Source organism: Antechinus flavipes, chromosome 4 (assembly GCF_016432865.1).
Source record: "Antechinus flavipes isolate AdamAnt ecotype Samford, QLD, Australia chromosome 4, AdamAnt_v2, whole genome shotgun sequence".
NCBI classification, from domain to species: Eukaryota; Metazoa; Chordata; class Mammalia; order Dasyuromorphia; family Dasyuridae; genus Antechinus; species Antechinus flavipes.
This window is the reverse complement of record NC_067401.1, coordinates 444,699,439-444,726,661: the sequence shown is the minus strand read 5'-3', so window position 1 is coordinate 444,726,661 and position 27,223 is coordinate 444,699,439. Positions and strand designations below refer to the sequence as shown.

The 27,223-nt window shown below is 37.8% G+C and overlaps 1 protein-coding gene across 1 annotated transcript in view; it reads right to left on the bottom strand.

Moving 5' to 3' along the window:
* Positions 1-27,223, bottom strand: part of DNAI3 (dynein axonemal intermediate chain 3) — a 116,973-nt gene that overhangs the window by 8,153 nt on the left and 81,597 nt on the right. The window contains exons 14-22 of the mRNA XM_051999214.1: positions 26,977-27,050; positions 24,071-24,212; positions 22,531-22,618; positions 20,134-20,261; positions 18,269-18,332; positions 9,209-9,339; positions 7,294-7,498; positions 2,324-2,415; positions 670-792 (exon numbers count right to left, since the gene is read on the bottom strand). Coding sequence (XP_051855174.1) covers positions 670-792; positions 2,324-2,415; positions 7,294-7,498; positions 9,209-9,339; positions 18,269-18,332; positions 20,134-20,261; positions 22,531-22,618; positions 24,071-24,212; positions 26,977-27,050 — 1,047 coding nt within the window. The remainder of the gene's footprint in view (positions 1-669; positions 793-2,323; positions 2,416-7,293; positions 7,499-9,208; positions 9,340-18,268; positions 18,333-20,133; positions 20,262-22,530; positions 22,619-24,070; positions 24,213-26,976; positions 27,051-27,223) is intronic.

Here is a 27,223-nt window from a genome sequence, read left to right as displayed (position 1 = left end):
GTTCTCCCCTATAATAAGCTTCTTTCCCTATATCAGGTGTGTTCTGAAGTCCTAATTACATTTTTTTCCTCGTTATAATTAAGAATCTAGTACCACAAATTTAATCTTGCAAAGACTTATTAAATGTGTAGTATGTAAAAAGCACTATGTACTCTTCTCCCTCATCTTCCACTACTTCTCCTTTGCCTAATGATGGAAAATTTGGGGAGCAGGAAGCAAAAACAGTAGTGACAGACTAAATTCAGATTAATAGCCAAATAAGGAAAAACAAATTCAGATTAATATCCATAGTAGGGAAAAACATTTAGTTTTTTTAATACTCTGTTAATTAGCTCTTATAATTATTTGAACTTAGATCTCTGCTGTAATAACAGTTACCAAAACTAAATCCCATCAGTATATTAGAACATTTAAAAAAATTTCTACAAGAATGCTTGAATCACAGATCTCAAGTAAGATTTCCACAGACTGACATTTGGAGTCAGGTTGATCGTATTATTTAAACCAATGATAATATATTGCTCTTCAAAATCAAACTATGAATAGAAAACCAAATAATGAATTTGACATTTATCCTGAAGAGAGAGATCACCAATACTTGTCTTCATTGCTGGAGGGCAGAATGCTAGATATTGGGGGGGGAGTTTTATTCCCTAAATTTTCACTTACAACTTTCTTTCTCTCCGATTCCAGTTCTATTTCTTCTTTTTCCTTGTCTCGGATTTCTTTGCGTTTTTCTGCATATCTCAGGTGATTGACCTCTCTGTCAAAGTAATTACTTACAGTGTTTACCTGTTAACAAAACATAATTCACATGAAATATCAATTACACAATTTGTCATAAAGGGAGGGTATACCGCTGCCCTAGTAGTAATCTGATATCAAGAACATACTTGAAGAAATACTCAATTTCTCTAGAATAAAACTTGAAAATAAAAACCTCCAAGTTTTTGCTGTTTATCAATAATACTGATATGTGATAGTTTTCTCAACTAGTAAAACAGCAAACTTTAAAAAAATCTAATAGTTAACAAATTGCAATTATTCACACTAATGAAGAACAGAATCACAAATGATCCAAAATATAAAATAATGCCATTTATATTCATCTAGTAAATACTATGTGCAAAGCATAATGTTAGACATTGAGAAAGATGCAAAGATAGATACAAAGAAAAGTCTCTATGTTTGACAGATTAATATTGGCCTTGGGCAATGTTCAAAGACATGCATTCAGCATTTATTAAACACCTAATATGTGCAAAGCCCTGGGCTAAGTGTTAAAAGAAACTTATACTTAGAAAAAAATATACTTCAGGACAGACAGAGGTCTAGTACACTAATGTGAGCCAAATAGAGACAAATCTGATGAGAGGAGATGTTGACATGTGATGAGCTAAGAACATAGTCCTCTTTTGTATCATGGTATTAATTCTATTTTGAAAGAAGTTGCATTTAAAATAATGGCACAAATCTCAGCAACATTGCCTTTGATAATTAGAAGTTCTAGAGTGGAGATAGTAGTTTCCAGATCCTTTTTTTGCTTTATTCATTTATATAAGCTCTGGATAGGTCACAAGTAACATGTGTGATAGAAACATATTCTCAAATATGTCAAAAACTGTATATATCAGCTAAATATCTTACAAGTCCATCCCTTATAAGAGAAATTCCATTTAATAGGAGCTTTTATGTTGAATTGTGCTTAATGTGAATTTGAGTAGCACTTCTTTCCCCAAAGGGAAAAGTTTTATCTGAATCTCTATGAATTCTTGGTGGTTTTCATTTGGTTCATACCTGTAGAGTTTGTCTACTGAAGAACTGTGATCCTGTACTTAAATGTTAGTTTCATGCAGACTGTTATTTAATTCTTTTAACAATTCTTCTCAGTTCTTAAATTCAACCAATTCTATTCTCTTTTAGTCAGTCTCCCACTCCTACAATTATAGTTTGTTTGACTTATGAAATATGAACAAACTCCCTGTTTAACTACTTACTGAGTAAATTCTAGTGGGGATTATTTAGGGAGGAAGGTTGGGCAGACCAGCTGGCCATGAGACCTCTTTCAAGCATAACATGGTGTGGTAGAGAGAATGATGGGATCAGAGGAATTTGAATCCTGCCTCCCCTCACCTCTCCATAATGTGAAGGGTATGGACTCAGTGGTCTTGAGAGTCCCTTCTATTATTTTTTACATCTATGATCCTGAGATGCTAACCATTGTTTCTAAACTTAGTAAGTCTACAGCTAAAAGAATCCCAAATAAAAATAAAGCTTCCGAAATATCTGATCACATAAATCCCCAGAGCAAAATATTACCAACCTCATTGGCCGAAGGGTGACTTAATGTCCATGGAATTTCCAATATATGCAGCGTTCCATAATAATCTGCTACGGCTGCAAATTGCTGTTTTGCTGAAAGATTTTTAAAAAGGGGAAAAACTTAGCAAACAAAAAGTAATTTTAGAAGTTAAGCATCCATGTGTTTTTGTTTTGTAGTTTCCTCTGGGACTTGTTGCTTCTACATGTGGTTGCATTGGTCATGGAGCCTCCGTTGGGTTTACAGCAGAGACCACATAGACATATGGAAGTCAGTTTTTCCAGTTTGGGGAAACAGAACAAAGATTCTAAAATGTTTGTCAACCATCCTGAACCTTCCCCCAACCCTGCTTTCCTTGTCTGTGCTTCTCTGTCAGCCTTCCATCCTAACTCAGTGGGTAGATAACAGACCTGTTCAATACAAATGCTAATGATGACATGTGGGAAGATTTCAAAGAATACTTCTAGAGGATATTTTAGTTTGTAAGACTCAAAGGAAAATAAGCTTCCCATGATCGGAGGAATTTCAAAGCAGCAAACAGACCCACTGCTTTCTCTGCCACACAGTAACAGATTTTTTCCCTAAGATTTTAAAATAAGAACAAAACATCAAATGCTTCTAGAGAATTTTCTTTAAGAAAAATAGAAAAACTCATCACATTTGTTGTTTTTCCTCTTTCTCATTTATAGAAAACTTCATTCAAATAAATTGTAGACTCTTGTTTTGAAAAGTCAGGAAAGCAAGGATTTTGGACTAATTAAAAGTAGCAAACAGCTTAACCACATGTATGGTATAAGCTTAGCAATGGTTGATCTGGAAAACATTAGCAAGTTGGGATAATTCAGATAATTTCTACATCTAATCTTTCTGGGAGGGGAGTAGAGGAATGGAATGAAAATGGAGGCCTGTGTGTCTCCAGGACCAAAACAACAGTGCAGACATGCTAGGAATCAGAAGACGTTGCAGAAATTCAGTCTATTACTCCAAAGAAAGGGATAATATTTCTCTTCCACTTATTATTTTTTGTTTCTGAGAACATTTTTATGTATTATTTTTTTCCATCCCCTGGGCAAGCTCTTTACTTGTCCTTTCCATGTTCCAGGTAATGTAAATGTGTATTATATTTGAATATGTAAGGCGGATTGCTGAGAACAGGGCAGTCAGGAAAGTACTGACAGGAAAGTTAGGTGATGTAGTAGAGAGAGAGAGAACTGGACCTGAAGTCTTGGAAAACCTGAGTTCAAATCCAGCCACAGACGGTGGGTGAGTTCACTTCACCCTGTTTGCCTCAGTTTCCCCATCTGTAAAATGAGCTGGAGAAGGAAGTTGCAAATCACACCAGTATCTCTGCTAAGAAAACCCTGAATGACAACACAAAGAGTACACAACTAAAATATGGTTTTTACAACTGAATAACAACATAAATTGCAGAGAAGATGTTGAGTCACAATGAGAAAGCAAGTTTTCTTACCTGGGAGTTCCTTACAGTAATATAATTACAACTTCAGTTCCTATCATTAGTTCAAAAGATGATTGATAATAATAAAAGAAACCTTATAAGGAATGGCCCCCGATCTATTTAATAAAATTGTTTGATATAAGTGCAGAAGATAGTCATAAAAATGATTGATAGGAAAACATGTTCTATAGGGAAGAGAATGGTAGAGAACTGGAATTACTTAGCCTGGAAAAGAGAAGCAAGAGGGATGGATGTAAACAGTCACAGCCAGCTGTAATGAGACTGGGAAGGAAGAAGCCTGGTTTATTGTTTGTTGAGATCTCAAAGCATTCTATCATCATTTAAGAGCCTCATCACATTATCTCATTATCTCAGAACAAATTCAGATCACGTTTCTCTGCTGCTGCTTCCTTAGGAGAGATCTTACTGGACTAAGATCCGGGATGGGGAGAGGACGGTATGTAATTCAGGGGCTTATCTAGAGGGAGCACCATCTTGTGGGGAGAGTGCTCATCTTGGAATCCAGAAAATGCAGATTTCAACTTTGCCTCAGACAGGAACTAGTTCTGTGATGCAGAGCAATTAAAGAGCCAGGATTTCCTCATCAGTAAAAAGATCTCTCAGGGCTGTTCTAAGGATTACTAAGCTCCAGAAAGTTCTTTGCAAACCTCAAAGCATTATCTGTACATATATAGGAGGCAGCATAGTGAGAGTCGGACAGAGAGGGCTCTGGGTAGGGAACAGAAGTACTTCTTCTGTATCCCAATGTCTTGCCAATGCTCAACCAAGGTCAGCTCTACAAACCCAGGAAAGCCCTTGTAAATTCAGGCTCTAAGCCACTTAATCAATACTGATGTGCCCCAGGAGCGGGGGTTCCTTCCTGGGAGTTCTCTTGCCATTAGTCTAGTTAAAAAAAAAAAAAAAAAAAAGCAATCCTTCTTAGAATCTGGCTCACCCCTAGCTCTTTAACCTTGGAAACTTATCTGTCAGCTGCTTTTGGAAACAGGTACGAATGGGGGAGTAACATGGTGGTATCTCCATGTGCTGACTGGAGTTAGGGACTGGCAAAGCCCAGGCCTAGAAGCCAAGGGGTAGCAGCCCCAGCCAACAAGAGGGATGGCACAGTTTGTATCAGCAGGTAGCAATGCGAAGAGTGTATCAGGCTTCACTGGGGCCCTGCAATGATCTCAAATAAAAGTTACTTTTAATAATTTAATTTAATTTTAATAATTCAATAAAAGTTTTTAAAAAGTAAATATATACTTCAGTTTCATTATGAGAATTATAATGTAATATATAATGTAAAATATAAAATAGAATGTGAATATTATATAAAATATAAAATAGAATATAAATATTATAAATATAATGTAAAATATTAAATAAACAAGAATGATGAAGGAACTTAAAGTCATGTCACAGAGACTGGTTGGAGAAGCTAGGAAGGTTTATCTAGAGTAAGGAGATAGGAGATTAAGGGACATCATTTTGGCCTTCACATCCCTGTCATGTCATTTGTCAGTGATGTTAGCTGGCTGCCCTCTGGTACCAAAGGTAAGACCTCTGGTGCTTTTCACCTCTGGGAAACAACAGCTGGCTTCAGTTCAAGAAGAACTTCCTGATCAGCCAATCAACAGATAATTACTTCCAGACAAAATGCCCTAAATCCCGAGAGAAGTTTCAAGTCTTTTGTTATTTGTCAAGTGAAATGGGATGATCATTTTGAACTGTAAACAGCAAATGGTAAATTTTGAATGGTTCTTGCCTACTGTGTACTGTGCTGGGTGCTAGGGATACAAAGACAGATGACATAGCCTTTGCCCTACGAGAACGTACACTCTAACTAGTAACCAGAGGAAACAACAGTGGCTTCCTCTTGGTGAGGGGGCTTGAGCTGAATCTTAGAAGGAAACCAGGTGATGGAAGGGGCAGAACTGAGGTGAGCATTCTCTCTAGGGATGAGTGACTCTAGGTGGAAGGGCTGGCAGAGATGCTGGGAGCTGCACTGGGGGACTGGATCCTGAGAAGGGAAGAGGAGCAAGGGCCCAACTATAAGTGCTTTAAATTGTTGGTCCAGGAGGTAACAGTAATAAGGAAACTGGATTTAGCGAAATGGGGAGAAGGGGACAAGGGCAGATCCACACTTTCAGAAAATTCCTTTGGCGGCTGCGTGGAGGATGGACTAGAATGAGGGGGCACTTGGGATGCCAGTTGGCAGGCTGTGATGGTAGTCCTTGTGAATGAATGCCATGAGGGAGAGTGACTGGGCCAGTCGGAGAACAGATGTGTGTGAGCGAGATTGTGGCAGTCAGAACAGCAAGATTTGGCGTCCGATTGAATTTGTGGGGTGAGTGAATGACCGGAGGATAAGATCAAGATTGTCAATGGGGGGCTAGAAGGATGATGGAGTAGAAAGAGGAATAAGTAATACAGCGGGCCACCCATCACTGAATGTCCAAGGAGAAGCCAGAATGAATGGAGAGAATTCATCTCAGATGGAGTAAATAATCTCTAAGAATCCTTCCAATCTTAAGGTGATGAATTCTAAAATGGGGGCAGAAATTTCTGCCCTTTCTCAGAGAGTATCTGTGAAGATCAATCGTCCCTGTCACGTAAAAGCTCTTTGAAGAGATACAAATCACAATAGGAATGTAACTGGGAACCAGGGAGGAAGAGGGCTAATATCATCAGGAAGCAAGTTAATTGGGCAGAGTTCTCACCTGGACTTTCATTTTGTTCAGACCATCACATTTGTTGGGGAAGGAGCCTTCCAACTCACCTTCCAGAATGGAGGGGAAAGTCACTTATACTTAGCTCGCCTCAGGAGGGTAAGATTAGATCATTTTTTCACACTGGGGACTTGTTAAACCTAAGAACAGGTTGTAGAGGGAGACATTTCCTTTTCTGGATTTCTTTAAAAACAGACGGGTTTTTATCTGTTGAACATGGATCATGAGTTCCATTTTATACACTCTTCTGTCATTCTTCTAATGCTGAGTAAAATCACTTTAAAAGATCATTGTTCATAGGTTAACAAAGAGTACTGGGCATAGGGGAAAGTCTATTGGACTTGAAAGCAGGCAATGAGTCAAATCCCCGCTCCATTGCTTATAAACTCTGTGACCACGGATTAGCTATTAGCCTTCATTGGTAAAATAAAGCTAGGATGCCTTCCCTTGGTGTAAACATACAGTGGGCAGGGATGGACACCTGACCTGTGATTTCACTGAGGCAGGGAATGGCCTGGCAAGCAAATTGTCTCTGCCCATGTGAGTCAGCACCTTCTTAACAAGATTTAGCCTTAAAAGGGGGCCCCAGGAGATTACTCCCATAACCAGTAGGCATCAGAAGCAGTACTTAAACCTAGGTTTCTTGGCTTGGACACGGGCCCTTTAGCTATTGCACCCATTGCTTCTCACTTTGTCACACTAACAGCACTTATCTAATGCTGGCTCTTATTGATTTTTGAGGAATGAGATGGGTTCAGGCTTTCTCTTTTTCAAAGTTAACTTACAGGAGGCCATCCAGGGTCTGATGTACGTGATTGCCGTTACGCATATGTTTTGTGTCTGGGCGGGTTCGTGAGTTTTCTCCAGCAGGTCCCAAATGTCAATGTATCCATCTTCTTTGCCCACAAAGAAAACTGCTGGTCTTGTCAAGGACCAGTGTCCAGCCGTGTACATTTTTTTTGAACAGGATGACTGAAGAAGCGGTCCTTGCTGAAAAAAGAGACACAAACCCCCCATAAATCCCAAGAGAGGTTTCAAGCCTTTTGCTATTTGTTAGATGAAATGGGACGATGATTTTGAACGGTAAATTTAAAGTTGAAGATTCCCCAAGCAAAATTTTAAGTTTTGATTCAGTACCATTTAAGAAGAGTTCATGGGGACCATTATCATATGCTCTTAATAATATTCCCCTGCTGAAGGTCTTCCCTCAGGGGTTGGTTTAACAACAACAACAACAACAACAACAACAAAATGCAGGGTTCAGATGCATTTTCTGTGCTTCCTAGCCTCTTCTTATCTAACAGAATGGAATGGAAGAGCATTCTTGACCCTGAGCACTGGGAATGCAGATAGCCAAGCCAGCCAATCCCAAATTGTTCACATTTCAGTGGAGGGACACAACCTGTAATTGTCCTTATCCATCTAAAATTGCAAACAAGCGCATCTGAAAGGGCTCAGCTGCTGCCGGAATCTCCACGTAGCCCCAGTAGCCAGTATCAGAGGACAAAAAAAAAATCTGTCATTTCTTCTGTAAGCTACCATCGCTTGCCCTCATTGGACCTGGGCAAAGTCACTCCACAAGACTCCAAGTGGAAAACCCACAAGACTTGCCACGTGGTTCACAAACACTATTTGGGACAGTTTGGCTGCTCACCCTCAGCAGGCCCTTCTCTTTCCAATATAACATAGTGGCTAGCCAGAATATTCTTAGGATATTTTCTCAAAAGGAGTGTGTAGGTACCACCCACATTTCTGGTTGCCTCAGTCTCCACTCCAGGCAGCTGGACCCATCTGAAATAAGGAAGGCCTGGGATTGGCCATTGCCCTAGAAAGGACCATGGATGAGTCTCTCTTTGAGGTGGGGGCTTCCTGCTTGGCCTCTGACCTGTTTCCATCCTACATGTAAATTCTCTTCTCCACAGCTTCCCCTGGCCTCCAGCATTTCCTTCCTGATCTTTGGTTACTTGCATGGCACCTTGTTCACAGCTTCAACCTGATTTTTGAGTCAGGTGTGCTGAGGAAGCTTGGCACTCTCCCTCCCTCCCTCCCTGCCCTGCTCTTTATTCTGTACTATCCCATCTATACCCATTTATTTTTGTTTCATTTCCTTTTTAAGAATGAAGGCTTCATGAGGGCCGATTTCTATTCTTTTCCTTTCTTTGTATTCCAGTGTCCAGGACACACTAAGCACTGATTTGTTGACTGATGAATTGTTTGATGCAGTACTAGTTCTAGGGGTCTGATCTTCCTGTCCTTGGTCTTCGCTCTATCATGGCCATGCTGTGGACAGAGACCAGTGACAACGTCCTCCCCCCACCTTGTACTTCACGGGTTCCCAGTGGGCTCAAAGGGGTGAGAGGCTGATAGGGTAAGGGGTGCAAAGTGAAGAGAAATTTCCCACAAAGCCTCAAGGAGGAAAGTCCTGGGTCTCAGACAATAAGCAGACCAACTAGATTGTTGTTGTGTTCGCCTAGATGAGAAATTTTTAAAAGTACTTCTAAGGAGATAAAAGGAAAGGGTTGTTTTGAAAAGCTCCTGATGGATCTGCTTGCCAGCTGTGGCCCGGGCCATCTGCCGCTGTTTCCATAAGTTGTGTCCCACAGGCACTATTATGTGACAGCAGCCAGTGCATTGTTCTTTCTCAATAGCCAGGGACAACACACCCACAGTTTTTGCTCAGCCATTATGCACAAAACTTACAGAAACACCTTCTTTCCAGATGGCCACGTTCCAGCCCCCAATGGTGAGGACAATGTCAGTGTAAAAAGGTGATCTCTGGACAGTGTGAATGCTTCCATCGTGGACCAAGTATTGATTCACCGGCTTCTTACCTGTTAGAAGGTAAAGGTCATTTATTGCTTGCAAAGTGGCTGAGATAGTTATCGGTGAAAATGAGGAGAAAAGTCAGAGAGCAGGCTCCTGGTTTCAGGGGAAGTAGGGAGAAGATGCGAAGAGATAAAATTCAGCTTGATGGCCCTAGGGAGAGCAATGTGGTAGGACAGAAAGAACTCTAGACTTAGGGGTGGGATCCGGGGTTGGCCTTCCAGCCCCAACATAAGCAAAAACGTTCTCCTTTCTGGGCCTCAGTTTCTCCATCTGTAAAATGAGAAGACTGGATTCCAGGATCTCTGCAGTCCCTTCCAAGAATAACCCTTTTCCTGTGAATAGAAATTTGTAGGCTCAAAAGGGAACTCAAGAATGGTGAGTTACCTTGTGAATTATAATATGGTCAGTTTGGTCTAAGTCCACAAAGGAAGCCATTGTTCTGTGTTAGGTGGATGAAAAGCACAATATTTGTTGAATGAATAAGTAATTGATAGGGATCTCAGGAAACGGCCTAAGAGAACTTTGTTCAGGTCCCCATATTTGTATTCATTCAACAAACATTAAGTCTTCCTAGTTACCTACTACAGGTTATAAAAATTAAAATCAAAAGTGGTTTATAAATCACTATGTCTGTGCTCTTTAAAGCACCTAAGAAATTCTGAACCTCACCATGTTGTTTGAATGAAGTTCACATGTGAGATGCATTCATCCCTTTGCCTCCTCCACAGAGAATCTTTATTTTCCATCAAAAAGACTTCTTCTAAGAAGACTGCCTTGATTTCCACAGTCTCAGGGATCTCTCCCCTCTCAAAATATCTTGCATGTCATCCTTAGCTCTGTACGGATCCCATCTCCTAGCAGAATAGAAGCTCCTTCAAGGCAGGGGATATATGTTTTCTTATCTCTATTCTAAAAGCCGAGCAAGGGCCTGGCACATGCTTAACCCTTTATAAATGTTTTAAATTTGACTGACCCCATCTGTGGGTTCTAGCTGTTTTTCTCTTTGTCTGGATACAAGTGAGCTGCTAATTAAGTAGAAAATGGTCTGCTCAATTTAAGTATAATGTAAATGTAGCTTTACTGGATTAATACAGTACACCGAAGGAAAGGAAAGGGGCAGGGAGAAGATTGTTCTTGGGAAATCTTCACTTAGTATGATTTCATTCCCAGCTACCCTCCTCAACTTTCTTTTTCCTTCTGGGTGAGCTGTCAGAAAAAAATATCTTCTGTCTCCTGGCGCCCTTTGGTGGAATTTTTTCTCATTGCAGCATGAGCCTAGATATTGCTATTGTGAGGAATAAGAGCTGTGAGTTATATTTTAAAACTCAGTTTTCATATAAGACACTCTTTGTTTCTCCCTGAAAGGATCCCAGTGTGTTGGATTCCTTACAAAGTGTTAAGTCGTTAAGAGTTGATAGAGACAATAATTATCTAATTTAGCATGGTTCAGTATGATTGATCTGATCCTACGAGGAGATGTTATGGGCCAGAAGAAACAAGGTACTAAGTAGAACTGATGGACAATAATGCTTGTGTTCACACCTTTAGAAAGCTCATATAAGCAAGAAGTATTTAAGTACTCGTTGGAATTCACAAGTATGGGAGATTGACAAAGTACACTTTGTAATTTTGTGAATTCACACCTCCCTTAATCCCTCCCTTGGAGGGGAGGAGTCAACCTTTGGGAGATCATATATAAGAAGCAGAAAGAGGCTCAGGCAGGAGCTCAGCTGAAAAGATTGAGAGGGAATCCTTAAGTGAGTTCAGAGAGAAGCCCTCTCTGGAAGGAAAGAGAGATTCATTCCATCTTCCACTTTTGTGCTGGCTGGAGGCTGAAGAAAGCAGAAGCAAAGGACAACTGCAAGAGCTCTTAGAACCAAGCAGAAAGATAGGCCTCTAAGAAAAACTAACTGGGCTATTTTGGAGGAAGCAATAAAAGATCTGAACTTTTAGCACCTAGCTGCATATGGGTGATTATTACTTTTAACTGAAACAAAGGCTGCCTCCAGAAAACCTCCTCTGAGAAACCTGCTCTCTCCCCCAGAGAACCATTATATTTTAAGGAAGAGAACACCACACCAGTGGACCTCATTAGTGGGGTGGAGCTTTTTCAAATGACTGTCTTTATTAGGCATTATACTAAATGCTTTTTACAAATATTGCTTCTTTTGACCCTCACAACACCCCTGTGAAACAGGGACTGTTATTATCCCCATTTTACAATTCAGGAAACTGAGGCACACAGATGAAGTGATTTGCTCAGGCATGTAGGCCAAAATTGAATTCAGTTCTTCCTAACTCTAGGCCCATTCTCTGTCCTCTGTGCCACAAGCTGCCCATGACTAAGGGGACTGCCAGAGATGGTCTCGTTGAGCCTAGTGATTGCTGTGGGCATTCTGAGATTTGGTAGAGGCAGCCCTGTGATGGATGGCTTCTATCGGCCATCCTGTCCGTTTTAGAGGAAAATAAACCATAGGTGCCAAGTATGGCCAAAAAATGTGGACCTTGGAGTAAAAGTTAAATGCCAGTTTGTTTTTTTAAGAATTTGCCTGTGGATCCTTGAGAATCCTTTGTGACTGAAGAATGTCTTTTGTGTCTAATCTTTTTTTCAGTCATTTCAGTCTTTATGTGGCAAAGATGCTGTGGTGGTTGGCCATTTCCTTCTCCAGCCCATTTTACAGAAAAGGAAACTGAGGCAGACAGGGTTAAGTGACTTGTCCAGGATCTCACAGCTAGTAAGTGTCTGAGGCTAGATTTGAATTCAAATTTGCTTTTCTGACCCCAAGCCTAGTGCTTCATGCACCAGGGCACCCCTCTATAAATCGGCTTTATACTATCCCAAGACATGAGCCAGATCTAAGCTTTATTGTCCCCACTTCCAAAAAGTTTCTTGGAACCTATAAAATGAGATCATGAAACTGGATGCCTCTGAAATTCCTCCAGTTCTAAATCCTGAAATAAATAAGAGCTGACACTCAGAAAACACTTTAAAGCTTTGCAAAGCAGGGCACACATTTGTCTCCCTGGAACCTCCCTGGGAGTCTGCTGGTGTCTTCCTGCTTCCCCTGAACCAGCTGGGCTCTGATGTGGGTCCCATTAGCCCCTCTGAGATCACCTGGGAACTTCTCGGTCTGTAGAAGGATTCTGTGTCCTAAAAGGCTTTGCCTCTCTCAGGACTCTACCGAGCTGGCTTAGCAGCTTCCAAACAGGTTCATACTGAGGCCCTCTGCTGGAACTGATGCGTCAGCTCACCGAAGGAACCCAAAGGACTGAGGCTCCTGAGGGCTGTGGGGCAGGTGTGAGGCTGTGAGCCCTGGGAAACTGAGAGTCTGTACCCTTAGCCCTGAAGCAGCCTACCTGGCAGTGAGAGCACAGGCTTTCTGAGAAGCCATTTCGCAGTAGCTTCCTCTTGCATAAAACGCAGGGCTTAAACTTGAAGACCTCAAAGTTTTTGTTCAGCTCTATACTTTATGATCCCTCTAGGAAAGAATGGAGCTGTGTAGACCTCAGAGTCTGTAAGGATCAAGCTGTACAGAAGGTAGTACTCTGGCTTAGAGATGGGCTGCCTTCGTGAGGCACCCAACTTGGTAGTTCACAAAGTAACTATGTTGATTCATTTTGACATAGGACTTTGGCAGGTGTTTTGAGGATGATCCAATTTTTTGAGGGCAAGGACTGATCCAGTTTTGTCCCTGTGCCCCAGCACAATGCCTATGGTCACTTAAATCCTTAATAAATGCAGAATGTTAAAAAAAATTTTTTCTTTAGGGAGAAGGGAAGGAAAGGAATTAAGCACTTATTATGCATTTATGTGTGCCACGCTTTATGCTGAGCTCTTTACTAATATTTGTTTGACCCTCACAACAACCTTGCAAGACAGGTGCTATTATTATCCCTATTTTACAACTGAAGAAACAGAGGCAAACAGAGATGAACTGAGTTGCCCCATGTCACATAGGTAAGATTTTAATTCAAATCTTCCTGACTCTAGGTCCATTCTTTGGGTTGGGGGCACATTAAGCCACATAGTCAGGTTTCTTCTCAGGAAGGAACCATGTGAGTCCAGAATCTATGGCTCCTTCTCAAGAGAGGAGCCAGCGGATCAGTTACCTGAGTACTTACTAAAACTCAAAAAAAGTCTTCCTCATCTGTCGAATGGAGATAATAATAGTACCCACTTTCTAAGATTGTGAGGATCAAATGAGATAATTATAAAGCATGTAGCACAGTGCCTAGCACAAAGTAAGGACCATATAAATAGTAGCTATTAATTAGTAGTAATAGTATTAAGTAGGAGGAGTAACAACAGCAGCAATAGTAATAGTAGTAGAAGTGGGAGGAGGAAGAGGATCAGGATTAGTAGTGGTAAAGGAGGAGAAGGAGGAGGTATAGAAGTAGAAGTGTTGTAGTAGTACTATTAGCAGCAATAGTAGTAAAAGTAGTAAAAGTAGGAACAGGAGTAGAAGTGAGAGTAGCAGTGGTAGAAACAGTAAAGTAGGGGGAGGAATAGTAGAAGTAGGAGTAACAGCAGCAGTTATAATATTAGAAGTAGTAGCAGTAGAAGTAGGAATAGTAGTAGAAGTAATAGCAGCAGTAGTAGAAGGAGGATCAGGAGGAGTAGGAGTACTAAAGGAGAATTAGGAGGAGGGGTAGAAATAGGAGTAATAGAAGAAGGAGTAATAGTAGTAGTAGTAGAAGTAGAAGTAGTAGTGGTGGTAGTAGAAGTAGTAAAAGTAGGAATGGGAGTAGAAGTGAGAGTAATAGTAGCAGTAGAAGTAGTAAAGTAGAGCAAGGAATAATAGAAGTAGGAAAAGTAACAGCAACAGTAGTAGTAGTAGTAGAAGTAGTAGTGGCAATAGAAGTAGAAGTAGGACTAATAGAAGTAGTAAGGTAAGGGGAGGAATAATAGTAGTTGTACTAGAAGGAATCGAAATAGAAGTGGTAGTAGGAAGGAGTAATAAAAATAGGAGTAGGAATAAAGGGGGAAATAGTAGAAATAGAAGTAGGAGTAGAGGTAGTAGCAGATATAGAAATAGAACAATAGTAGCAAAAGCAGCAGCAGCAGCAGTAGAAGCAGTAGCAATAACAGTAGTAATAGTAGAAGTAAAAGAAGTTACAGTAATATTAGTAGCAGCAGCAGTAATAGAAGTAGTAAAGTAGTAGAAGTAGGAGTAGAAAAAGTAGGAGGAGTAAAAATAGGAGTAGTAGGAATAGAAGTAGTAAAGGAAGAGGTGGAATAATAGAAGTAGATGAAGCAGTAGAAGGAGTAGGAAGAGTAACAGAAATAGGAATAGGAGTAGGAAAAGGAGAAGTAGGAGTAGGAATAGGAAAAGGAAAATAGTGAAGTAGGGGGAAGAATAATAGAAATAGAAGGAGGAGTAGAAAGAAGAGGAGTAGTAGCAGAAGTAGAAGTAGTAAAAGTAGGAGTAGGAATAGTAGAGGTAATAATAGAAGTAGTAGAAATAAAAGTAGTAGTAGAAGCAGCAGCAGGAGTAGTAGTAGTAGTACAAATAATATAAGTAGGAGTTATAGTAGTAGAAATAAGAGCAGTAGGAGTAGGAATAGCATATACAAGAATGGAAAACATAATGATAATGCCCAAGGAACCTAGGGAGCTGATTAAATATTTAAAGGTAACATTCCTTTATTTTGCCTTTCTTTTTAATACATCAATGAGTGGAGATGGGGAAGAAGGTTCTACATGAATTGAGTGTTCCTACCTCTTGAAATATCAGACCAATAAAAGCCCAAGGGCATGAAAAGGAATAACCCAGCAGCCCTGGCCAGAAGGATAAAAGCTATTTATCTTTGCCTCCACCTTATACAGAGCTCTCCTGTGCTTTAACCATGGCCTAGTGGGCCAAACACTGTTTTCCTTACTTTTCCAAGGAGAGAAACTGTGTGGTGGAGCCAGGAAGGCTGGGTTCAGGTCTTTTCTTGGAGTCATGTAGGCAAGCCTGTCAGCCCCTCATGGCCATAGCCCACTCTCTAGGACTCTCAGTTAAGCTCCTGATCTGTTTTGGTAGAGGGAAGAGCTCCTTCTGCCAATGCAGGTGCTGATCCTATCCCTGTCCTCATCCCTCTGTTCATAGTTATTCCCCATTTGTCTCTTTCAACCTGCTAATTCTTAGCCATATTTCCTTCTTTCTGCCCTCTCTTCCTTGCTAAGCTCATTAATTCTTACATCATCAGCTATGGCCAGGATGTCCAAACCAACAACGCTGCAAAAGCTAGTAAAATCTGTTCTTCCTATAGAATCTTCCTTAGGTGAAGATTCTGTAGTGCTTATTCTTCTCAAAACTCTTCTGGGGTTCCCTATTACATACTGAATAAAATAACTCCTTAGTGTGATTTTTTTTTACAGTAATCAACATTATGAAAGCCAATGATTCAAACCTTATCTTACAGCTCCATTTTCCACATGTTCAGTGATCTAGCCAAGCTAGACTTTTTGCTTGTCCCATATACACATCCTGCCTTTTCTACCTTTTGCTAAAGCTGTTCCCTACACATGAAATGTCCCACCTGTCTCCCCATCCCACCTTCAGCAAAAGGCCTTTTTTTCATTTAGCTCCCACACCCAGGGTCTTCTCCTTGAGTTAACTTCCCATTAACTTATGTACATAGTTGCATGCATGTTGTCTCCCCCAGCTCCTTGGGGAAAGAGACCGTTATTTTTGCCTTTCTTTGTATATCAAGCACTTAGCACAGTGCCTGGCACACAGTAAGTGCTTAATAAATGCTTGTTGTGACCGACCTGTTTAATTCCCACCAAACCTTTGAGCCCACTTCAATTGCTGTCTCTTCTGTGAAAACTCCCTCATCTAGTCTCTCTCATTCCTGCACTGAATCAGTCTGGATTCTTCCCCCCTCAAATAGTTGGAATTTAATTTGTGTGTCTTATATAATTATCACATTGTGTTATTGTGCATTTTATATATGTAGTATTTTCTTATTAGAACGTCTGATGAACGGCCCCCATTTTTGTTCTCAGAACCTCAACTGCATGGATACTTAATGGGGGACATAATAAATATTTATTGAATAAATTAAATTAATGATAGACATCACGGAAAAGATCTTGAATGAATTTTGTTCAGCATTGTTTCCTTGTCTCCCTCTATTGCTAGAGACAAACTGTGAAGGGCACAAGAAGCTTCCTTTGTGAACCAAAACTAAATTGATCTTACACAATTCATAAACTTGTTCTGTCAAAAGTTCTCCATCAAGACAGAGACTTAATTAACCTCTTGCAAGGGTATCAACTGAAGTGCTTTCTTAATAGACTGTTATTGTCATTTATCACAGTACTGGAGGCAAATTCATAAAGAAAACTATTTCTTGTAAGCCCCCGAAAATTAGGGTTGCATTTCATACCAATGAAAGAGTTGTTGTACTAGGACATAGAAACTGGGTCAGCAGGTCTGTGTCTGGATGGGGTAATATCTGTAAAGCTCTTTGCACACCTCAAAGTGCTATATAAGTGCTTTTGTTGTTCAGCCATTTCAGCCGTGTCCAATTCTTCATGACCCATTTGGGGTTTTCTTGACTGAGATACTAAAGAGGTTTGCCATTTACTTTCTGTTTTACAGATGGGGAAACTGAGGCAAAAATGGCTAAGTCACTTGCTGGGGGGTCACCTAGCTAGGACATGTATGAGGCTAGATTTGAACTCATGAAGATGAGTCCTCCTAATTACAAACCCAGTGGTCTATTTACTGCACCACCCACCTAGATGCCCTTAGCTAAATGCTAGTTATTTGCCACCATCATCATCGCTTCCCCCACTCCCCTAAGTCTTTTTTTTCCAGGCAAATAATCCCCATTTCTTTGAAATAATCCTCATTTTATGTGATTTCTGAGACCTTCAGAATCTTCTATTCTGTTCTGTTCTGCACAAGCTCCAGCTTGCCAAAATTCTTCCTAAAACATGGCACCAAGAATAGAACAGAGTGTTCTCTCTGGTTTTAGATACCAGACTCTCTGAATGCAGCCTGATATTGTTTTAGCTTTCTTGGCTGCCACATCAAATTATTAATTCATATTGAATTTAAATTCATATTTAATTGAATTAATTCATAGGGAATTTATATTGAACTAAAATCCCCAGCCTTTTTTTCAAACTGTGGTCTAACCATATTTTATCCTGTTTCCATGAAGATAATTTTTTGAACCCATTTATCTCTACCAGATTGCCACTTATTAGATTCAACTCAATGATCTTAGCCTTTGAAATCTTTTTGGACCTGGTTTTGTCACTGAATATGTTGGCCATCCCTCCCAGCTGGGTGCCATCTCTAAATCTGATGAGTATGTCATCCATGTCTTTATCCTAATCTCTCTCTGTCTCTGTCTCTCTCTGAATCTGTCTCTCTGTCTCTCTCTCTTCTTATCTTTATCTCTATTTGTCTCTCTATCTCTGTCTCTCTGTCTCTTTTACTCTCTCTCTCTCTCTCTCTCACATACACACACACACACACTAAATAGCCCAGATTCCACCCATACAAAGTTTAGCTTACTATCTTTGAGAGTTGTGGTTGCTAAATCCATCCCCTCACTGCCTGTTTGATCACTGGGTCATACTCGAAAGCCTTTCTAGCATGGTGAGAACTTCTAGACTGCTGGCATTTGAAAGCCAGGCTCAAGTTGACAGCATGAAGAAGCTCTCAATGTAGCACTTGGGTGGAGGCTGGAGCTAGGGGGATCAACTTTTTATATGACCCGTCCAGTCTTTTTAGTTTGATTTTTTCCCACTGTTATTTTTTACTTTATTTTTTATAAACTGACAATAGCAGCCAACCATTTCCACACACACACAACTCTCATTCCAATTAGAAAGATCGCCTCAGAAGTAACCTAAGCTTTTCAATTCCTCCTCTAAAGGATAAAAGCAAATGGAGCAGTTTCATAAAACAGGAAAACACTTTAACTTACTTACTAATCTTCCAGTATCGTGATCTCTTTCCATCCTCCAGTCTGTGTATATCACTTCCCCATCCTAAAATATTACATTAAGCCTCATAAGTATAATGACAGCATAATGGAAAGATTTTTAATAATGTTCTTTGACTATAATGACAATATAATGACAATACCACGTCCCCCTTCTTCCCTCCAAAAACATTGAATATAGAGAAAAGTCAATTAATAAAGTTAGAAAAAGAATCAAATATTATTTAATGCTACTTAGACCCTCCCCAAAATGGTTGATTAAGCTGAATTTTTTATTTTTCAACAAGTATTCATATGTGTATCCACTATCCAGGTAGTGCATTAAAAAAAATTAACCTCCCAAATTTATTCTTGGATTTTTAGGTAATTTAGCTAAGTGGGCAGCTTGGTGGATGTTTTGTTTTTCCTTTGATTCAAATCCATGCAATTGCCTACTCTACTTTTACCTGGCAATATTCTGTTGGCAAACAATGGCAAATTTCTGAATAAAAATGGAAACAATGGATGTTTTAAAACTTCTAGATGCTTCTGCATTGAATAGACAAAGGCAGTGTGATGTACTAGTAATAAGAAAGTATGGAGGGCAAAGACTATTGTGCCATGTCCTTGCAGAGAACAAACACACAGAATGTTTTTGTTTTATGACAGTTCCAAATAACAAGATGCAAGCTGATCCTTATATTAGGAAAAATGATGAAAAACTTTGAGAAAAATCTCATGGCTGAGTCATTGTGGAGAAGAAAGTATTCTGAAAAGAAGTGAAGCATTTAAACAAAGAATAAAAAAGATCAGAGGAGACCTTGGGGAATCCCAACTTCCATCATGAGATTTGAGGGTGGAAAAATGAGATAGAGAGAAAGAAGAAAGGAAGGAAGAAAGGGAGAGAAGAAGGAAGGAAAGAAGGAAGAAAAGAAGGGAGAGAGGGAAGGGAAGGAGAAAAGGAAGAAAGGAAGGAAGGAGGGAAGGAAGGAATGAAGGGAAGGAGGGAAGGAAGGAAGGGAGGGAAGGAAAGGAGGGAAGGGAAGGAGGAAAAAAAAGGAAGGGAAGGAAGGGAGGGAAGGGAAAGAGGGAAGGCGAGAAGGAAGGGAAGGAAAGGAGGGAAGGGAAGGAAGGAAGGAGGGAAGGAAGGGAGGGAAAGAAGGAAGGAAGGAAGGAGGGAAGGAAAGAAGGAAATAGCTGAACTATGATTTTTCTCTTAAAGTAGGGACAAGATGTTCAGAGGAGGAAGCAACTACTTGTACTTCAGGAAAAAATTGGCAACGGGGATCCATAGGTATCATAAGGAAATATGCTGTCTAATAACATTTGGAGGAAAACTCCAATTCATTTGTAAAATCAGGATAATCTGTAAAATGATAGTAATGGAAATCTATAATATGGGTTTTCTCATTGGGATATTAATAGTATTTACCATAGATAATATGTGTAAAGCACTTTGCAAACCTGAGAGCATTATTCTTAGCGCTAAATAAATTCTAGTTATTATTATTGTTGTTGAATTTTCCTGCATTTCTGCCTCTTCTCTTGTGTTAGTTCAGTGCTTTGTGGATAAATACCATGCCTTAAACTTTATACAAATAGTGAGCACAGTGTCATAAATGTGGGAGATTCTCAATAAATAGAGTATTTTGTGATTGGTGAAAAGATATAGCTTATGATTTTTTTTTTATGTTCACAAAAGAACACTTAGACTAGAGAGAATGATACAGCAGATTAGCAAAATTTCTAAAGCAGTTAGATACACTTACAATATCAAAATTCATAGATATGAAAATATCTATAACACAGAAAATATAAAATGTGTCCCAATTTGTGTGTTTTTCCAACAGAGCTCTATTTTATCTTACCTCTGTTCCAACAAAGAACATTGTGTTAAAATCCTCCACTGGCTTGAGGGTCTTGCTCAAACCATATTCCAAGTTGTGGTAAGGATCCTCTCCTGCAATCTGGGCTTTCTGCTGGAGTGTCAAGGTATCTTTCAGAAATATTTGAATAGAAGAAACACATTTTTATGGTTAAAAAGACTGCTCACAAATCAATGCTCTTTAAATTATCTTGTATCTAATAAAGCACAAATCACTACAGCAAATCCTTTTTTTGTTTAACTTTATGTCTTTCATTTTTTCCACTGTCTCTTCTTTTTTTGCCAGCATTTCTAGGACAATGTCAAATAATACTTGGGGAAAGGATCTGCCCTTCTTTTATTCTAGTATTTATTGAAAAAGCATTTAGTAGTCTCCAATGCATAGCAGCTACTTTTTGATTTATATTGGAGTAAGCAAACTATAGCCTGTTTCGTATGTGCTTAGATTCTAGAATGATTTTATATTTTTAAGTAAAGTGTTATTGCATTTTAAATATGTATTAAAAAATCTTAAGCTCAGAGGCTGCACCAAAACAGGTGTTGGCCAGATTGTTGAATCCTGATTTAGGAATATACTGTTAATCATTTAAAAAAAGATCCTTCAATGCTTTTGTTTCTCAAGGTTTTTTAGCACAACTAAATGTTATACTTTATCAAAGCTCTTTCTGTGGTTTTGGATATATTTTTTTATTATGATCATAGTGTTTTCCTAATATTGAACTATCCTTGACCATATTGAATAATTTTTGGAAATATCATTGTAGGCTTTTTACCAAGATTTTATTTTAAAATTTTAAGATATTAATAATATTCTTATGTTCTCTTACTTTGTTTCATCCTTCCTTTGTTCAAATATTTGGACCAATTTTCTCTAAAGGGAGTTTCATAGAGTGTGTTTTCCCATTTTGGAGAAAAATTTGTGCAATATAGGTGTTACTGATTCTGTCAAGAGTTTGTTAGAATTCTATAAATCCTTCTGGACCAACATTTTGGGGGGAATAGTTCCTTCATTTTGACGAGTTCAATTGTTTTTTTCTGGAATAGTATATTTTAAGATTTCTATTTTGGTTTTCTGCTCATGCAGGTATTTCATATTCTTGTAGATAATACTTGATTCTTTTAATCAGGTCACTTTTTTTTTTTTTAACCTAAAACTACATAAAAAGTTCTTATTTTATTTTTTCCCATGTTTATTATAATTTCACTTATTCATTTAAACATTTTCTTTATTTGATTTTTCTGTTCTTTTTAAGTTTGGCCTAAAGTTTCTCTTTTTTGAAGAAATAGTTTTTATAAACATCTGAATTATTTTATTTTGAATGTTTGAAATTCTTTGGTCCTGATTACATTTTGTTTATCTCTATGTGTGTTTTTGAGTGAGAGTTCATCATTGACCTATTCAAATTCTTTTTTTAATGCTGATTTATTTCTTTCAGCTTATCTATTGCTAGTTGTTTCACTTTGTATATTTTTTGGCAAGTATTCATTCATTTATTGTTTTTGTTGGCATGTTAATTGTGTCTCTTGCTCTCTAGCAATTTCCTTTACTTCTTCATTATCTATAGCAATTTTTCACTACTTATCATTATCCCTTTTTCAAGTTTGACATAGATTTTAACTTTTGCTCTAACTTGCCCAGGGTCACACAGCCAGAAGTATTAAGTGTCTGAGGCCAGTTTTGAACTCAGATCCTCCTGACTTCAGCGCTGGTGCTCCTCAGACATCTTATGAAATAAGATCCACCTCAGAATACAATGATTTCCTGCCTAAAATAATATTTTACAATAAACTTATTATACCTCATCTTGTTCAAAGTAACAATATATTCTGATATATTAACCAATGTATCAGCAAGAATCTATTAGGCTCCTACTATATGCCATCATCTAATATGCATCATCAAGGGGTGCTTTTTCTGTATCAGTGTACTAAATAATTTGCTCATGGTCACATAACTGTCCTGACCCTAAAGTACTGCTCTCCATTCATTGTGCCATATTTCCTCTTGATGGTTACATTAGTCTTTCAATCATTCATTGTTTGCCTGTCCATTATTTTCTCACTCCTTGGGGAACATGAGAATTGAATTAAGTCTCTTACCACAGATTGTCCAACAATACCACCAATAGAAAAATTTTTAAAAATCTGGTCAGACCAAAAATGAATTGTTTTAATTTTTTTAAAAACTTGCATCTCAGCCTTTCATGTAGGAATCTCTACAATGCTGGATACTGCATCTGAAAGATCGATTTTTATAGTTTCAACTCTGATTTTCTTATAATTAGTGATTATTATTATATTCGAGTGAACTTTATGAACAAAAACAGTTTGCTCAGTCAATAGTAGCAATTAAAACTACTCACAGAGGGCAGGCTATTACCTTTAACCTTGTAATGGAGATGTGCATCTTTGAAGCTGACTCTGACTGGGCAGTGGTCTAATGTTGAACCACTTTTAGTCAAGGTTATCTTTTTTGAGGAGAGGAAAAAATATTTTTAGTACATTTACTTAAATTATTCTTGAAATAATTCTATTTTTACATTTAATTTTAATATTTCTCAATTATACATTAATAAAAAAAATTTAACATACATTTTTAAAATTTTGAGTTCTATATTCTCTCTCTCCATATCAACCTTCACTCTTCCTGTTTGAGAAGGCGATTTTGCATAGCTTACACATGTGTAGTCACACACAACATTTCTATATTAGCCATGTTGCAAAAGAAAATGCACACACATACCAAAAAACAAACCAAGAGCAATAAAGTAAAAAAAAAAAAAAATGCTATAATCTGCATTCAGATTCCATTATTTCTTTCTCTGAAAATGAATAGCATTTTTCATCCTAAGTCTTTCAGAATTGGCTTGAATCATCATATTATTGTGAATAATTTAGTTATTCAAGTTTATTGCCATACAGTCTTTCTTTTACTATGTGCAGTGCTGTAGTTCTACTTATTTCATTTTGTATCAGTTCATGTAAGTCTTCCCAGCCTTTTCTGATGACATCCTGTTGCTTATCTCTTATAACACAATAATTCTACCATAATCATATACCATAACTTGTTTAGCCATCCCCTAATTGATAGGCATCCCTCAATTTCCAATTCTTTGCCACCACAAAAAGAGTCATTATCCTAATGCCTGTTCACATTCTTTGACCATTTATCAATTTAGAAATGACTCACATTTTTACAAATTTGACTTGATTCTCTATATATTTGCAAAATGAGCTCTTTATATGAGAAACTTGCCATAAACCCACCCCATCCCCCATTTCCAGCTTTCTTTTTTCTGTATTGGTTTTGTTTGTACAAAATCTTTTTAATTTGGTAATCAAAATGATCCATTTTGTATCCCATAATGCTCTCTATCTCTCATTTGGTCATAAATTCTTCTCTTATCCACAAATCTGACAGGTAAAAAATGCTGAGAATAATTCTTACTATTTTTTTTTAAATAAAATACAACTATTCCATGATTGAGAATCATGTCTCTCAAGCATCCTCTCCAGGAATCCACCTCCAAGGCTGCTTAGCTCTCTCTCTCTCTCTCTTCCCACTCATCTTCATTCTGTACTAACATGAACAGTTACCTTCAAATGAAGCACATTCTATGCCTCTATTAACCCAGATTGTCTTAGTGGACTCTACTGTATATATGTGAGTCCATGTCCTAAGAACCAGCATCAGAGAGAATATTCAGGAACCTCCTCTGATTCATGCTTGCCTATGAGATCCAGAGCAAGTTCACAAAATCCTCTGGATGCTGTAGAATTGCATTCCTTCCTGGTAAAACTCCCTGCCTTGATGAAAACTCAGGTTTGAAATCCCTACTCCCCCAACTTTCTAAAGTATTTTACATATTATGTACATTTAGGATGGAAGAATCCCCCACCCACCCATCCATAATACCTACCTTAATAATAGGCCTCCAAGAGAGATCTAAATGTAAAAAAGTAGTGGGTATGTCATGAGGAACCTCAATGACGTCTTCTTTTTTTTTGTCAGTTGGAACTGGTGGAGGCCGTGTTGGTCTGATATCCCAGAAATATATTGTACTAATAATGAGAAAATGTATACAAGTTATCTTCAACTTAAAAAATATTATGATTGTAAACTTCCCCCAGGACAAATATTTTAATTTACAAAGAACAGAGAATTGCTTATAAAACTTGTTATTTATATTTTCTTTTAAAGCATATATTAAATTTAATTAAGGTAGTCAGTTCCCTTTTAAGCTTCCTTCTCCCCTCAATAAGTATAGACAAGTAAAAAAGAAATGGACAGATTGACTATGTCTGAAAATGTGTCTTATTCTGTGGACTTCAAGTCCATCTTTGCCAAAAGGTTGAAAGTGTGCTTCATGGTCACTTTTCTGAAGTCCTCATTTGCTCCTGGGTTGATCAGGATTCCAAAATTGTTCAAAGAAACATGATGGTGTAGAGATGGGGACTTCAATTATTCAGCCATCCGCTGAAGCTCTCTTTCTGCCCAAAGCAGAGCAGCCAATAATTTCTTAGTTTCCTTTAGAGATGATTTCATCCATCAAAAGTAGAGGGAATAACAAAGGGAAAGATTCCTCTGGATCTGATTCTCAGACATGTACTAAGGGGACAATGTCTTTTAGAGTAGAAATGACAGAAACTCTTGGGGAGAAGTAGTCACTCCCTTCTAAGTCTGTGATAGGAGAGAGGAAATCTAGTCATAGTCCAACATGTGCCCTCAATTTTTTGGAAAATAAGTTTCAAAAGATTTAGGGAAAGGATGAGAAGATTCCCATGGGCTTTTAAATTTCACTTGTGAAGTCATCCCAGGAAGCATTGGAGATACTTAAGAATGAAATTCTGCGAACACAAAAGGAAAAAAAAATGGGATTTGTCTGAAGAGATTGATGCAGATGCAAAAGGAAATCATTGACCAACTTAGATGAAAGTATATATATATATATATACATATATATATATATATGTACATATATATATATGTACATACACACAAACCCACATTGATAGGAATAGGCTATAAATTTAAAGCACGGTACAATCCTGTAAAATAGTGTCTGGAGTGCAAAACTCAAAAAAAAAAGATGAAGGTATTGAGAAAACTAAGCACAAGAAAAAGGGATTTTTAAAAAATTAGATTGGGAAAAGATAAAAAATCAAAGAAAGAATGGGATCTTTACTTGAGATTGATGGGACAATGATAACAGAGAGAAAACAGACTGGTTCAACTCTTTACTTCAGCTTTCCTTACCAAGGAAAAGTATCTTTACTCTGAAGGTAATAGAATAAAAAGGACAACAGGGAGTTGAAACTCAAGGTAAATAAGGAGATAGGAAGAGAGTAGCCCTTAATTAACATACGTTATCTTCGCCTGGTCCAGATGGACTATATACTCAGAGACTGAAAGAACTGGCAGATGTGAATGCTGAGCCCCTGTCATACTTGGAAGATAATGGAAAATTAAATGGGTATTACAAAATTGAAGAAGGGAAAATGTCCCAATTTCCAAAAAAAGGAGAGCGAACAGAATAGGCTTATTGTAGACCAGTAAACTTGACTTTGATTTCTGGGAGAATTCTTGAATGGATCATTAAAAGGATGATTGGTGAACTCCTGGAAAGGGAAGCAGTGATTACAAAGACCCTGCCTGGTTTCATCAAGAATGGGTTAGGCCAGTCTAAACTCATTGCCTTTTGTGACAGGGATGATGAGGATGCAGCAGCATTAGTTTGCTTATAATTCAGCAATCTTTTGATAAAGTATGAAATAATATCCTTGTGAAGATTGTGAAGAAATGTGTGTGAAGAAATGAAGAGCTATGAATTAGATAACAATACAATTAGAATAGGGATTATTAATCCTTTTTATGTCATAAACCCCTTGGGCAGTCTGGTAAAGTTTACTAATCCCATCTCAAAATAACATTTTTAAATGCATCAAATGAAATATATAGTATTGCTAAGGAAAACAAATGTTAAAATAGAGTCATCAAAATATATTTTAAGAACACAAGTTTAACCTGGACCCTGAATGAGATTCAGACCTGGCTGGAAAGCCAAAGAACAGTTGTTAATGGTTCAATGTCAAGATGGTCCTTCATTGGAATATTTCAACAATCTGTGGATAGCTCTGAGGTATTTTTTTTAACTAGTGACTAAAATAAAGGCATAAGTGAATGCTGATATTTACAGAAGATACAAAGTTAGAAGGGATCCAGACAGATTTTACTTAGTAGGTTGAAACACTAGATTGAATCTAATAAAATCAAATTTAATAGGAATGAATGTATTGCATTTGGATATGCAAAAAAATGCAAAACAATCTTTATAACTATAAGATGGGGAAAGCATGTTGAAATAGCAGGACTTTTTTTTAAGTACAGGTTTTTGGTCTAGTTAAATATTCTTCCTCAGTATTAGTAATATGAATATAATTAAATAGTTTATGATATCATTGATAATGGCTTTCATTTCTATTAGAGTTTATGTTTTATATGTTGTTTTATCTCTATTATCTCATTTGATCCTTTAAGTTATAGATGTCTTAAATTTAAAAGTAACAGAATATCTAGAAATGGACATAATACTTTTAAGTTATTTTATGGATGGAAACATATAATTTCATTTGTGATAGAATTGTGAATTATCATGATTAAGAACCAGTAGCAAGCTAAAATATTCCACTCCATTATTTAAAGCTAAATGAGTACTGTAAAGGCTATGCCTCTTCAAAGAAAAATAAATGAGAAGAGCACTTAGTAGATTCTCATTAAAATTTCATATTTTGTGTATTTGATTAAATGTTTAAAAAATATAAATACCAATCTATTGAACATGTTGCAAGCTGACAACTTATTCCACTTCGATTTTCAAAGACATGTCCCATTCTATTGAGCTTTAAAAAAAAGGGAAAAAAAGAAAGAAATGGTTTAGGAGAAATGATTTCCAAAAACAAATATATTCCTAGCACAGTAAGTAATTGAATTTATTACTGTTGAGTTGTTTTTCAATCACTTGATCACAGAACAGGGTCTCCAAAGATTCTGACAGATAAACATCTGTTAAAGA